At 40.7% G+C, this 14,440-nt stretch overlaps 2 protein-coding genes across 2 annotated transcripts; one reads left to right on the top strand and one right to left on the bottom strand.

Moving 5' to 3' along the window:
- Positions 1-1,717: 1,717 nt before the first annotated feature.
- Positions 1,718-7,134, bottom strand: desi1b (desumoylating isopeptidase 1b). Its single transcript, XM_080789658.1, has 6 exons — positions 6,693-7,134; positions 6,119-6,140; positions 5,948-6,017; positions 5,718-5,827; positions 5,333-5,455; positions 1,718-5,114 (listed from the first exon to the last, which is right to left on the bottom strand). Exons 1-6 carry the CDS (start codon positions 6,781-6,783, stop codon positions 5,030-5,032), a joined length of 501 nt encoding a protein of 166 aa, XP_080645784.1. The 5' UTR covers positions 6,784-7,134; the 3' UTR covers positions 1,718-5,029.
- A 554-nt stretch (positions 7,135-7,688) lies between these two features.
- xrcc6 (X-ray repair complementing defective repair in Chinese hamster cells 6) lies at positions 7,689-14,043 on the top strand. Its single transcript, XM_080788395.1, has 13 exons — positions 7,689-7,830; positions 8,200-8,298; positions 8,839-8,948; positions 9,405-9,546; positions 9,941-10,195; positions 10,358-10,544; positions 10,944-11,130; positions 11,830-11,998; positions 12,129-12,290; positions 12,504-12,633; positions 12,947-13,047; positions 13,280-13,399; positions 13,713-14,043. The coding sequence occupies exons 2-13, from the start codon at positions 8,226-8,228 to the stop codon at positions 13,913-13,915; spliced, it is 1,839 nt and encodes a 612-aa protein (XP_080644521.1). The 5' UTR covers positions 7,689-7,830; positions 8,200-8,225; the 3' UTR covers positions 13,916-14,043.
- The last annotated feature ends 397 nt before the right edge of the window (positions 14,044-14,440 follow it).

The following is a 14,440-nucleotide window of genomic DNA, read 5'->3' as shown; positions in this document are numbered from 1 at the left end:
AATGGATATGATGAGTTTGAGTTGTGTTGGTTGTTGTTGATTTCTCCAATTTGGTCTATCACTTGTTCATAACATTATAGCCAAATCTCACTTCATAATTAGTTACAGACAACTCATCAGTCACCACAAATAAATGTATCTGAACTTTAACCTTTCACCATACAAATTCCTCAGTAGGTCTCAGTGTGTGTGGCTGACTGTATTCATTATTTTTGGTTGTCAAAATATTGTGGTGCCCATCAAGTCATTTTATGGTTTTGCCCCCCTGCTTGAATAGGGGATATGCTAGATAAATAAACAAAAACGAAACACGTACATTTTGTCCAGAGATACTGTAGGCTATAGTGCTTAAAGGACCACTTCAGACTTCACCCGCGTTTTCAACCTTATCTTCATTTATTTTTGTCCTCAGACATGCGTCATTGTAACATGCATGGTGGTCATTTCTTATACTATACTTGGTCTATTCTATTTATAACTCTATATGGGTTATACGCCTATATCTTAGAAGAGGTCTGCCGAAACAGACTGTTACAGTGTAACTATAAACTAAACCAGATTAAAAAAGGTCAGTGACAAAGACACTTTAAAAGGTTATTGATCAAAGAGAATGGCCAGGCACAGTGGCTTTACGGATCAAATAAGCATCAATAAATTGAAGCCAGGAAAGCAACAAACAAACAACAAAACGTTTCATGTTGTTTACGGTCGATGAATAACTATAGTCTACACCTCTGGCGCCATCTTGTGTATTTTTTCTCATCAGTACGTGAACAAATGAGTACATCCCAAAAGTCCATGTTTTTACATTTACCCATAACAAAAACAAAATAAACTCACCAATAATGTTAGAATAGCGCCGCATTGTCATCAAACACCACTGCTCGTAGTACCAACACGGAGGTATGGGGCGTGTTGACTTCATTCATTGTAGGCCTAGTAACCGTGTTGGGAGGCATACTATGGTCCGACGGAGCATTGGTTCGAAGGAGCATTGGTCCGAGGTGCGGAACCCACAGGTGTTACCAATAATGAATGCTTAAACGTTACCTAACCGTACCTTGACCTTAACCTAGCATAACTAAAACAATTTCCGAGACTCTTCAACAAAGATGGCGAAAGCAAACATTATTTGTTCTGTGCTGCTTATACATAAACACCTTTGTACGTAGTCTACAGCAGTGGTTCCCAAACTTATTCATGTCAAGGACCCCCAAACTGACACTCATTAGCCCCCCCCCCCCCCCCCCCCCCCCCCCCCATTTGAAAACATATGCCAAAAGAGAAGATTTTGGTTCTAGCAGTGATTTTCAACCATTTTCTTTTCAAGGACCCCCAGTTTGACCTGAATTACGCTAGGTGACGGTCCCCCATTTCTATCTCTGGGACCCCAATGCATATTGTAAAATCAAAGTTAATTTAACTCTGAGGGTGTACAAATGGAACCTAATTCCATTTGTACACTCTGAGTTACAGACCCATAAGGGTCCATTTGGTTCCTAACTATAATTTTTCTGGGGACCCCCTGAAACTCCCTCAAGGACCCCACTTTGGGAACCATTGGTCTACAGAACACTGAAGCCTTTAACCCAGAAACTATAACCTCGCAAATCCTACTATGCCTGCCCTAAACCTAACCTTAACCCTTAACCTCACAGAACAATAACCTAAAAACCACGCCCATCAGGTTAAAAACAAAAACTCAAAATGTAAAGAATAAAGTCATGAAAGATGTTTTTAATATTACAATTTGACTCGAATAACAAATGTGAAGTACACCATGTCTGAGCTTAATTATAATAAATTACAAATTATATTCAGGATCACAATGACAAGCATGTGGAAAATAATGAAGTCACAAAGGAAACTTTTGATCCAAAAAGTTAGAATACCGGTAAGTAGATATACGGTAACAGAAGCATTAAGTGTATTTAAACTATTGATGGTCATAAAACAAATCAGTAAAGATCAGTTGGCATAACTTCTCATGGCAGACATAATGTATCAGATCTATTAAAACAGTACAAATCCTTTGACTGACAAGATTCCATGTTGAAATGCTGCCTCTGTCGTTAGAAAGATCGATGCACAAATTCTCTTGGACATTGCTGCTGAAACACTGGAGAAAGATGCAGTTGTGTTGCTTTAAAAACACATCATAGCACTCTGAGGTTAGGAGATAGTCCTGAGGGTTATTACACAAGAGTTGAGCATCTCAAACAGCTTTATATTTTAATGCAATATCTTGAGAGCTAGCATTTGCTATGAATTGCATTTCCCAATATGCAGACAAAATCAAATCGGTATCTTCTTACTTCAGAAATACAATCAAATCAGCCATTTAAAAACACTCCACAAACTTTCCTTCTTTCCTCTGCACTTATATCCTCCTCTTAGCCTTAGGAGTGTCACTGAGGTACATGCGTATGGTACTGTATGGTAAATAATATAATAAAGTGAAAACAAAATTACACAATGAAAATAGGAGATACAAAACTAGGATGACAAAGCATTAATATAAAACCCTGCTGAAGCCCACCAACCTAGTCTTGTGCAGCAGTGGGTTAAACAGATTTGGGTCTATGATTGATTTTAATAATATAATCAAAACACCACACATTTAGATTCATCTGAAACTCTGGCTCCCTGGGACTGGGAGCACAAGAAACCTCAAAGATCCACGGAGTCAAACTGTTACCTGGATCCACAGAGTTCATTCAACTGTGAAAGTGTATAAATGCACCGTTCTGTATCCATTTTTACACCTTTAAACGCTCAATTTTGCTGTACAGAATGTTTGAAAATCAGTTATAATCTGTATGATAATAAAGGACATGCGGTAACAGCCTCCTCTATAAACTAAAGAAAATTACTAATATTTCTGAGAAGTGGCAAGAAAATAAATTACACACTATATAGTACTACACAGTGATGACATGACCAAGATTCACACTATATGGTAGTATACAGTGAGGAATGAGGATAGGATAATAAATCACACTATACAGTGAGGATATGACCAGAAATCACACTATACAGATATGATTTACAATGAGGATATATGATCAGGTTAGAGTGGTATGTTTACAATCAGTTTTCTTGTCACTCTTCAACAACACATAGCTATAACTCCCATTAGTCTTTGACTCTCATTGGTCTTTATAATAGTGGCCCAACAGTCATTGCAATATCCACAATGATGGAAGATAAAACAAAAAGTTTAGGCATATTATATAACAGAAGATTCTCACAAAAAAAAGCAAGGAAGTGGCAACTGAATAAATAGCTTTCTGATAAGAAAGAGTGACTCATACATATCTGACATTCATCAAAGTCCATAGTATACTATACACTGGGAACTTTGCAAGCTATGAGCGACCATGACGAGATGTACAGTAGGGTAACAAGGGGGAAAATGTATATAATACACTGTGGCATCTCATTATGGTCTGCTGACATAATAATCCGTACAGTCTGAGCTCCGAGTGGTCATGCATTTGGCATGAGTGGTCATTGGGGTAAGAGTGAAAGACAAGGCCCAAGATTAGATCACGTTAAGGCTGGGTTAGTGTAGGATCAGGCTTTGCTGGTATAGTACTGATTAAGTTAAGGAGGTTAGGTTAACTTACAGTCTCTAACAAGAACTAGAGGACGAGTCATCATCCTGTACGGGTTCCCACAAAGGATACAATGTCTGCACATTTAGTGATGTCAATGTCCTTTGATGAAGTTAAGAAATGGCAATAAGCATTTGTCTACACATGTCAAGCAGAGGGCCATGGCTAAAGGTCATTGTAAACCAACAGTGCCCAACAGGCTACCATATTGAAGGGCCTTGTCTCATAAAAAAAATAGGGACTGTATTCACAAAGGCTGCAGTGCCAGAATATCAATGCTGATAAGTCTTTCAGATGAGGGCTGCTCAATACAAAATGTCAGATCTAAAAATGTACAGTTTGTACACGCTTACATGTCGCATTGCGTCAAGGTGTGAGCTTATAGATCTGCTATTTTTTTTTTTTGAAAAAGGTTTGGAATGTTTTGCCAATGACTTACACAAAATAGGGGTGACATTATGCCATAATTCAAATTATTTTTCACTGGTTTTCAACCTAAATTCCATTGTTCCAATTCTTCTAATAGAGTATAGAAGTATAGATGAAGTCAAACAACGCTTTTGGCGTCACTGTTTCAGCACATCAACATTCACAGAAATAAGTTTTTCTTCTAACAATATCATTGATCTCCTCAAAAGAACAATGGGATTCAGGTTTCCTAAAATTATGAATAAATTTCAATTCAAATAATGTTGCTAACTAAAATCAGACTAAAGATCACAATAGCCTAGGTATCGTGATTATAATACCTAGTGCTATGATTATGATGATTTTTTTTCTCTCTTTTTTAAGTCAACACAAAATCCTGAGATTAAGAGATTTGTCACTGATCTTGTATCAGCATTCAGCACTACAAGTTTGTGAACACAGACCCAGAGCTCCAGATGTTATCCCTCCCAGGACAGGAAAATAACTCAGCCCCCACACCCTTAAAGGAGAATTCCATACTAGAAGGTAGTTGTTACGTCCTCACCAAAGAGGTCCAGGTGTTATTTTGTGCAAAAGCGCATTATTGGCTATTTCCCCTACCATAAGCCTTCAATGAATTGCATTGAATTGAATGGGGCTATGGGGTGTTTCGCTAATTCGCTTATTTTCCTTCGTTCAAAAATCATATTTTTTTTTGTATATATCCTCTCCTCATAATGTAAATAGTATCCTAAGAGACACACTTTACTACTTATTTCGATGGAAATAAGTGAATTAGCACAAAAACCCAACACCCATTGAGGGCTTATATTAGGGGAAATAACCAATAATGCACTTTTGCACAAAATAACACCTGGACCTCTTTGGTGGGGATGTAACAACTACAAATAAAAGGTAAGAAAGCCTTCTAGTATGGAATTCTCCTTTAAGTCAACACACGTCTAGTATTTCCTCAATCTTAGAATTATAGGACACACTCCCGTCTATCTCTGTCCACTGAAGCTGTTGGCTCCTGGAGGAGATATGGTGATGGAGTCCAGGATGGGACGGAGAGCCTGGCCGAATGGCCTGTGGAGCAAAGCATAACAGACCACATACACCGCAGTCATACAGCAGATCGAGGAATTAATAGATGTTGAATTAAAAACGAATGTGTGTTATGGCAGAGAGGCAGATAGACAAGAGAAAAGGGTGGTAGAGACTAGAGTCAAGTACAATAAAGGGAGACAGAAAGAGAAAGAGGATGAAATAATTATATTGTTGTGTCATCAAAGATTCTGACTCACGTGGATAGTACTTCAGCTGGTAAGTCTGTGATATATGAAGGGATCTTGCTTCCTGTAAGGAACTGAGCTACATCATTGCTGAAGGTGTTGCAGTTGTGCTCAAACAAGTGATACCGGTCCCCTCTGTACAGAGAATGAAAGAAACGAGAAAGAGAGAATGAGACAGAATGTGAAAGAGAGCGATAAGAAGAGAGAGGGGCGTAGGAGGGAGGGCAAAAGGCAGTAGAAGATAAGTGAGCCAGCAGCTTATTTATAACTCCATGGCAACCAAATGTGCACAGATAACAGAGGCCCCCCCTAGAGAGGGCCAGAGCCGCCAGACAGACGCATGGGTAAAACAGGACATTGACACAATTTGACAGTCTCCTCTTTGACAGTTATTTACCCGTAAGTGGACTCTCCCAAGGAGGACAGGTACTCCATGAAAATCTCTTCGTTTACCTCTGTGTTACCAAGTTCCACGGTGGAGTTGGGATCACCCAGCTGTGTTCCACCCTAGGGACACCCACAGACACAGCACTGACCACTTATCACACTTGACTTTTTTAAATTAATTTGTATTCTCTTAACTGTTACAAGCAACACTGGTATATGGTGATGTTCAATGATTCTTACAGGCATACAGCTAGCGATACCCTCACCCCCATAGAAGAACTCCTCTCCATGGACCACAATGGCAGTGTGCCTAGAACACATTTCCAGAACAACAAAGTCAAAAGGTTCATTCCAATCATAATGTTTGGCATTATACTTAGATCAAATCTTAAGACATAATACTGAACTCACCATATTCCATCAAGCTGTTTCCCTGTAAAATCGAGAAATATTGGACATTAGCCATATGCAGCAATTAGCAATATATCAAACCGTAACACTTGAGGGGCAGATAGATTCGATTCATACATGTAAATACATTTCAGTCCCACACATTAATTACGCATACATTAATTCATCATTAATTCCTCGTCCACACCATTAATTAGCATTATGGACGATGAGTGATCAACCCAGGGAGGATGCTGGGGTCGAGCCTCCTCCTGCATAGAAGTGGAGCTGTTAAATGTAATGTTGGTCAAGTACAGTACAGTTGTACTTGAAATGTACTGTAATTCTGCAAACTGTTAATAAATCAATGTTGGTCAAGTGACTTGACTTCACCATTTAGTTAATGGTGAGGACCAGGAATTATGAGTTAATAATAAAATCATAATGAATTAATGTATGAATGGCTTGTCATTCTTCGGCCGTCTGGTTTTAGGAGGGGTTATCTCCGTTTATTCGGAGCTGTTAAATCCAACCAGAGGGTTGGATCGAGGTACAGTATAATCCAAACAACGACGCTAACACGCTAGCAACTTACCTAGCATCAGAGGGCTCAGTTGCCGAGCCATGCCTCTTGACAGGTCGTAAATGTAGAGTTTGACCGGGTACGCGGGACTGTTCTGTTCCATGATTCAGATGGAGTCGATCCAAAATGTCCAGCGACGTTATTTTTAAACCCTACCACCACCACCACCACCACCACCACGGGTTAGCCCGGAGTCCCGGGACTAGCTAACAGGCTATAGTAAACAAACCGAATACAAACTAGACCAGCTAAACAAGGGAAGTCTCTGACAAATGATACGTCCACAACGTTTCTATTCTGTACGATACATTTAAGAAGAATACATCAATTAAAGTATTACTAGCAAGACTGCGAACCGTACCCGGCGGCTACTATACTGACACTCTGACAGACCTACAGCTGGTGCTGTGTCACCATGAATCATTCAAAACAATACACGAACGAAGTAGCACGCCACGGACAGCGCCAGATGTAAACTGCCTTACATCATCGACAGTCAGCGGAAAACACGTGACCAATTTGTGTGAGTGTGCGTGTGTGTGTGTGTGTGTGTGTGTGTGTGTGTGTGTGTGTGTGTGTGTGTGTGTGTGTGCATATACCGTATATATGTACCGGTAACAGTGTTATATAATTACACAAAATATGATAAAAATAAGTGCTTCTACCTGACTTAATTATCCATGGTTCATTTGTATAAGAATACAAAGTGCATGCATTGGGGGTCACAGCTCTATATATATAGCCTATGGGGGAAAGAAGCAGACATATTTTATAACATTCCCCTAGATTTGATAGAAAGCATTAGAGTAGGAAGCAAAATGTCACTACATAGTGTAGTTATTACGCAAATAAATAATGTCCTTTGTTGCAAACAGTGCAGTGCAGTGTACAGTACCAGCGTTTCCTAGTCCTGAATTTATGCAATAGCGCATTTGTAACAGCAGAGGGCAGTATCGAATTATGCCAACGTTGGAGTTGCACACATTTGGTACAGAGAAAAACAAAACATGCCGTTCCACTTCCTATTCATTCACATTGTTATGATTTCAATGAGGAGAGGATAATAAAGTTATAATATATCAGGAGAGGATAGATACCATTTATTTGTACTATAGTTTGGACTTCTGACCACACTTTTCACCAAGATCAGGTAACTATCTTCTAAACTCATTCACGGTCTTTAATTAAACCCTAAGAGTAAGTACCTTGTATGATCTTATCCTTTGTGTTCTGACATACTTGCAAGCAAGCAACGCCTCCGAGATTTGGAACTTTGTGTTGCGCTTACGTTACATACTCATTAACATTATAACCTTTAGAAGAGCTCATGTTCGTAGTTTTTGCACATTTCTTGTTCTTAATCAGAACTAAATCCATCACATTAACACGCCTAATTTATATAACTATATTATGTATGTACTGTTTATGTAAGTGCATGTACATGTGTGCGTATGTGAACACATCTTGAACATTTTGTCATTCATTCTTTATTTTTTTGTACCTTAATGGTTTGACCCAGAGTAAGGTTTGACCAGGGCAGCGGCCATGGCAGAGTGGAACGCCTACTACCAGAAAGATGATGATGATGATGAGCAGGAGGAAGGAGACGAATCTGGAGGTACAGATTAAAGCAATGGTTCCCAAACTGAGGATTTTTTGGGGGGTTTCTCACTCAACAGTAAAAGCAAACCCAACACACAGTATAAGTATATCTGCACATTTCTATTAATTAATATCAGGTGAATGCATTAATACCAAATTGGCTGAAGATCAACAATATTTATCTGTGGAACCGAGTCAAACTAAATGCAATGCCTACAATTCCAAGTGCTTGTCAGAGTGGGTCCCCAGTTAAAAAATGATTATTTTGGGGTGGCGTGGCGTGAAAGGTTTGACCCGGGAATCCGTGGAGCAGAGCCTTAAATGATATGGCTCTGCCATGGAGTAGCGACAAGATCTTAGAGTACTCAGGAGTTGTTCCATCTCGTATGCAGTGGCCATAGGAACCGGTAGTATTGTATATTTTGCATGGGCGCTACAACTTTTGAGAGTTACAGTACTATTAAGTACTTGCAGTGTTTTAGAATATCCCCAATTATATGTATTACGAATACGATTATTGACACTTTTGGTTACTTATTGTTGTGTGTCCATGAAGAGTACAAGGTCACAGGGAGAGACAGTTTGGTGTTCTTGGTTGATGCCTCCAAGGAGATGTTTGTCAAAGGAGAAGATGGAGAACCTTCTAACTTTGACATGACCATGCAGGTAAGAATCCCTGGACAGGCCAGAGAAATCCAGATGGACAAAATGCATGATAGCACTCAGTGGAGACCAACAGCACGTGAAATGGAAAATGTTACTGTTTGAGCGCATTTGTGCTCAGTCAAAAATAATTCTAGCTAAATAAAGTAGAGGTCGTACAATATGGGTTTGTCATGGCCATTAAAAATTCCAATATTTTGGATAACAGGAAGGCAGATGGGCTTATTATCCATAATTAATGCAACAAACTCTGAACTGTTTTATCCTATTTTACATTTCAAGCACTTTAAACACTACTTATCACTAATTACTTAAGAGTTGTGCTTGAAATGTGCCATAACTCAGTCCTTATCTACCGATCCCAATATGGTACAAAATACTAATACCAACTTGATATAATTGGTCAAGCCAATCAGTAAAATAAGGATAACAAAACCTTGTCTTGTCCACTACTTGTAGTGTGTGCGCAGTGTGTACAGCAGCAAGATCATCAGCAGCTACAGGGACTTGGTGGCATTGGTTTTCTATGGAACAGAGCAGAGCAAAAACCCCAGGAACTCCTTCAAAAATGTCTATGTGTACCACGACCTTGAGGAACCAGGTAAGTGGGTGGACTGAGTTTTTACAGCCATTACCAAAGCAGGGTATTATACAGTATAAGCACAGGCTATGTTATAACAGTGTAGTTCCATTGGTAGAGCATTGTTTTTTGTACTGTGATATTTTGTAAAATTGTGGCAATTCAATAAAATACTTTAAAATGCAGTAGGTCATGCCAGAAGGGTTCTTCCATAGAACTCTTTAATAAATGTGTTCACATATTTAGCTCGGCAGGAAATGTCAACACTGCACTAATTCAAGACGAGGAAGACTATATTCTAATATTCATTTATTATGACATAGTAAATATAATTATTGTTTTTCCTTCATTGTGACTCACCCAACATCTCCATTCTATTCCACATCCACATTCTCTGTGTCTTCCGCCATTCCAGGTGCTAAGAGGGTGCAGGAAGTAGACGCCCTGCGTGGGAGTAAGGGTGCTCAGTTTGTGGAAGAGAACCTGGGCATCGGGGGGGAGACGTCCCTGGGTGATGCCCTGTGGTGCTGTTCCAACCTTTACAGCGACATCAAGCTACGGCTCTCACACAAGCGCCTCATGATCTTCAGCTGCAGGGATGAGCCGCATGGTGGCGACAGCACCAAGGACCGCCAGGCACGCACCAAGGCCAGCGACCTCAAAGAAACTGGTGGGTTTAAATCAAGCCATAAAGGGAAATCTTTTTTTCTGCATTGTAACTGAGTAAGCACTGAGAAGAAATTGTTCAATTGCTTTATTTACAAATACTGCATTCATGTGTAAAAAATCCCAGTGACTTTTGTAGAGTGATTTTATTTTCCTGTCTCTGTAGGTGTTGTCATTGACCTGATGCACCAGATGAAACCTGGCGGCTTTGATGTCTCGCTCTTCTTCTGCGATGTTGTCAGTCCTCCAGAGGATGAGAGTGAGCTGGGAATGCAGCTGGAGCCCTGCTCCAAACTGGACGACCTCCAGAAGAGGGTGCGTGCCAAGGAACAGAAGAAAAGAGCCATGTGCAGGTAGGGTTAGAGGCAACTCTTCATAGCACCTGCATTCTGTCATTATTTACAACGAACAAGCTGTGCTGTGGGATGTTCACGTCTGAATTTAATATCAGGTGATTTAAGTCTCAAATTTTCACATAGAGTAAGTGCACATCAAACATGATTTAAATAGTTACTTAAAATGATCAGCATTTTATACAGTGCCATTATCCAAAGTGCTTTACAATGTGCATTACATTCACATGCACATTCACACACCTAACTGTAATAGAGGCAACCATGCAAGGCATCCACATGCTCATAGGAAGCAGCTAGCTAATATTTCAGTGTCTTGCTCTTGGATGCTCCGTCACAATGCCAGCCAACTCTGATTGGTTTAGGAATTACTTTGTTTTGAAATTTACCCACCCCCAGGTTGAATCTGTGTCTGGGAGAGGGGATGAACGTGGCAGTGGCTGTGTATGCCACTGCATCAACAGCCCGTAAACCAGGGGCAGTTAAGCTGTACCGGGAGACCAACGAGCAGGTCCGAAGCAAGACTCGAACCTTCCACACTCAAACGGGTAGCCTGCTGCTCCCCAGTGAAATGAAGAAAGCTCAGGTAAGACATCTGCCCACAGTGGGAACACTTTTAGAGCGCGTTGATGAACGATCAAAACACTGACAGCCAATCAAACTACATCAGAATGTCATGTTCAACACATCACTTGAATTCAACATGACAGACCGCATTGCTGAGAGACTCATCATTAAGGTTAAAAAAGTATTAAAATCTGGGATCTCGGATTATCCTTATATCGCATATATTGCAATTTAGGGGGAAAATTAAAAATGTAAATCGATTTTGTGGTCACAGCTGGTGCGCGTTCACATGCTTGGAGCTACTCTTTACAGAACCTTATCATTCATGTGATGCTCACGTAATTAACCTAGTTATGTATACAGTAATGTAAGTATTTACAGTTTGGTCTCGGTCCATGGGTACAGTACTCTTACGAGAGGAGACTAAGCACACAAGGCTAGGCATTTGAGGATGAGAAAATAATATGTATGGAGCGAAAAGAAACCTATTCATCTGCTTATGTGCTGTGACAATGATGCAGCATTCAAAATTGTCGCACGTCTGCGTGAATGGGGGTTTAGATATAATACAATGTATATTGCTGGGATGGAGGAAGAAGAAAGCTCACTTTTTGTCTACAGGCCACAGTAACTGCTAGAGGTGAACTCATTTATTATAAACCAACTACATTTGTAGCAAATAATAAGCCTTATTTTTGTATGCCTGTGTTTGTTGTAGGTGTATGGAAACAAACAGATTGTGATGGAGAAGGAGGAGGTGGACACCTTAAAGAAGTTTGATGACCCGGGACTTGTTCTGTTTGGATTCAAACCCATGGAGAAACTCAAGCTGCACCACCATATACAATCCTCTAAATTTATCTACCCAGAGGAGGGTCAAGTCACAGGTGTGTGTGTGTGTGTGTGTGTGTGTGTGTGTGTGTGTGTGTGCGTACGCTAGTTAGTTACACCGACAGGGAATGGAGCACGTAACTTTGTTAATATGCCATGCTCTGCTCTTACATCGTCTACCCCCAGGAAGTGCATGTCTGTTCACTGCACTATTGAAGAGGTGCAGTGAGAGGAACCTATTCGCACTGTGTCGGTACATCAGGATACGAAACACCCCTCCTGTTTTCGTGGCGCTGGTGCCCCAGAGAGAGGAGGTGGACGAGGGACAGAATCAGGTCACACCACCAGGTACTACTACAGTAACTGACCCCGTGTATGTAAGGATAAAATGGCCACGATTGTTAACGTTTGAACAATCTAATCATGCGGATATTGGGATCCACATGGGAACGGCATAACCAACCCAGACCAACCTGCTTATAGACCACTAGGCTCCTACTATACAGAGCCTCACAGAAAAAGCCTTAACTGATGGACACACATGTTCTCTTGGTACATCAGGTTTTAATGTCATCTACCTGCCGTTTGCTGATGACTTCAGGACCTTGAACACACCAGAATGCCCCTCAGCGTCAGACATCCAAGTGCATAAGATGAAGGAAGTCGTCTCCAAGCTCCGCTTCAAATACAGGTTAGCTGTAGCAGTAATATAATGAAGAATGCATGTTTTTCAGACACGTTAGTTGTTAACCACCATTCTATCCATTATATGTATTGTACAACTGATAGATATATTTTCAATATTGTTGTAAGATATCAAATTGAGAAGATACAGGCAGATGAATGGATGAATACAGGTTATGATGTTATGCAGTATGTTTGAAATGCTAGACTACCTCCAAAGAGACAATGGCTCAAGCCCCCTCTGTGGACCCCACAAGGGGGGTCCAGACCCCAGGTTCGGAACCACTATACCTACATAACATAATACTATATTGTTGCAGGAGTGAATCGTTTGAGAACCCAGTCCTCCAACAGCACTACAGGAACCTGGAAGCCTTGGCTCTGGACATGGTAGCTCCAGATTCCATTGAAGACTTCACCAGTGAGACACACAAATGCATACACACATTCTTTATTTCAAACAGGACTTGAATTGCACTTGTTGGCACAGAGTCAAAACTAACAACTCGAACAAAACCTCTCTTCTGTGTTCTAATCTCTTAACATCCCTCCATCGCTCTTTACCATATCCTCTGTCTTTATCTCTTCCCCCTATACCTCCATCCATTCTTCTCTCTACCTCCATCCACCCCCCCTCTCTCTCTCTCTCTCAGTGCCTAAAGCCGAACAAATGGACCAGCGTCTGGGTCCTCTGGTCCAGGAGGTAAAGGACTTGGTCTACCCTGCCTACTACAACCCAGACAACGCCAAACCAGCTGCCAAACGCAAAACAGGTTGGTCAGGGATGTTGCAGGGTTAAAGTTTCTGCCCAGTGCCCACCGCAGTGGATAGTGGAGTTTGATTCCTACACTTTGTTTTGAGCTTAATGGTTCACAAGGGGGGTTCCACAAGTGGGAAGCTGACAGAGTGGGTGATCTCTGCAGTGACAGAGGCCATGTCAGACAGCAGTACAAACATGGGGAGAATTGGCGAAGAATTTGGGAGAAAAGGAAAAAAAACACAGATGAAATGACCGTTTAAACTTTGTGCCGACTGCACTTATGATTGGTCAAAGATTCTGTGTGTGTCTATCTGTCTGTCATGCAGATGCTGCTGAGGGCGGAGCTGAGAAGAAAGCCAAAGTGGAGATGTCAGCGGATAGCCTCAAAGCACACATACAGAATGGCACTCTGATGAAACTGACAGTGCCTGTGCTCAAGGACGCCTGCAAACAGTTTGGAGTTCGAACCACCGGGACCAAGAAACAAGAACTGGTCGATGCTATTATCGACCAGATGGCAGGCAAATAAGGAAGGGAAACTGGAAATCCTAGTAGCTTTTTGCAGTTATTGTTCGTGATGTATTGTAGTCAACCTATTTTTGAGTGAGTTTTGATCTATTAACAACATATACACAATTCAGTACATTCTTGTTTGTAATAAAAAAAGAAAAAAGTGGGAAATATGAGTAATTTTTGTATGGTTTGTCTCATTTGCAAGAACTCTAAAATTATATATGGCCACTTAGAACTCATGACAATATAGGAAGCATACAGTATGATAGTTAGTTACTGTACCTGGGCTAAATGTTGAGGGAAGATTGACGTTTCTTGGCCGTGTAGGATATCCACATAAGGTGTGGTGAGGCAGATGACTTATTAAATTATTTGAATGCTATGTTTTCATTCATGCCTCTCTCCGTGGTGCTGAATAATTCATCCCCATGGGGAAATTCGGGTGTAGCAGCAACAGCTAAAACAATGTGAAACACATGATAGGTACAGGTATGAGTAAAGCATTAAGATTAACAAACACTACAATTTTGAGTTTGAATCG

Source organism: Protomyctophum bolini (assembly GCF_963924005.1).
Source record: "Protomyctophum bolini genome assembly, chromosome: 18".
In the NCBI taxonomy this organism is placed as follows: Eukaryota; Metazoa; Chordata; class Actinopteri; order Myctophiformes; family Myctophidae; genus Protomyctophum; species Protomyctophum bolini.
This window is presented reverse-complemented; position numbering and strand designations above follow the sequence as displayed.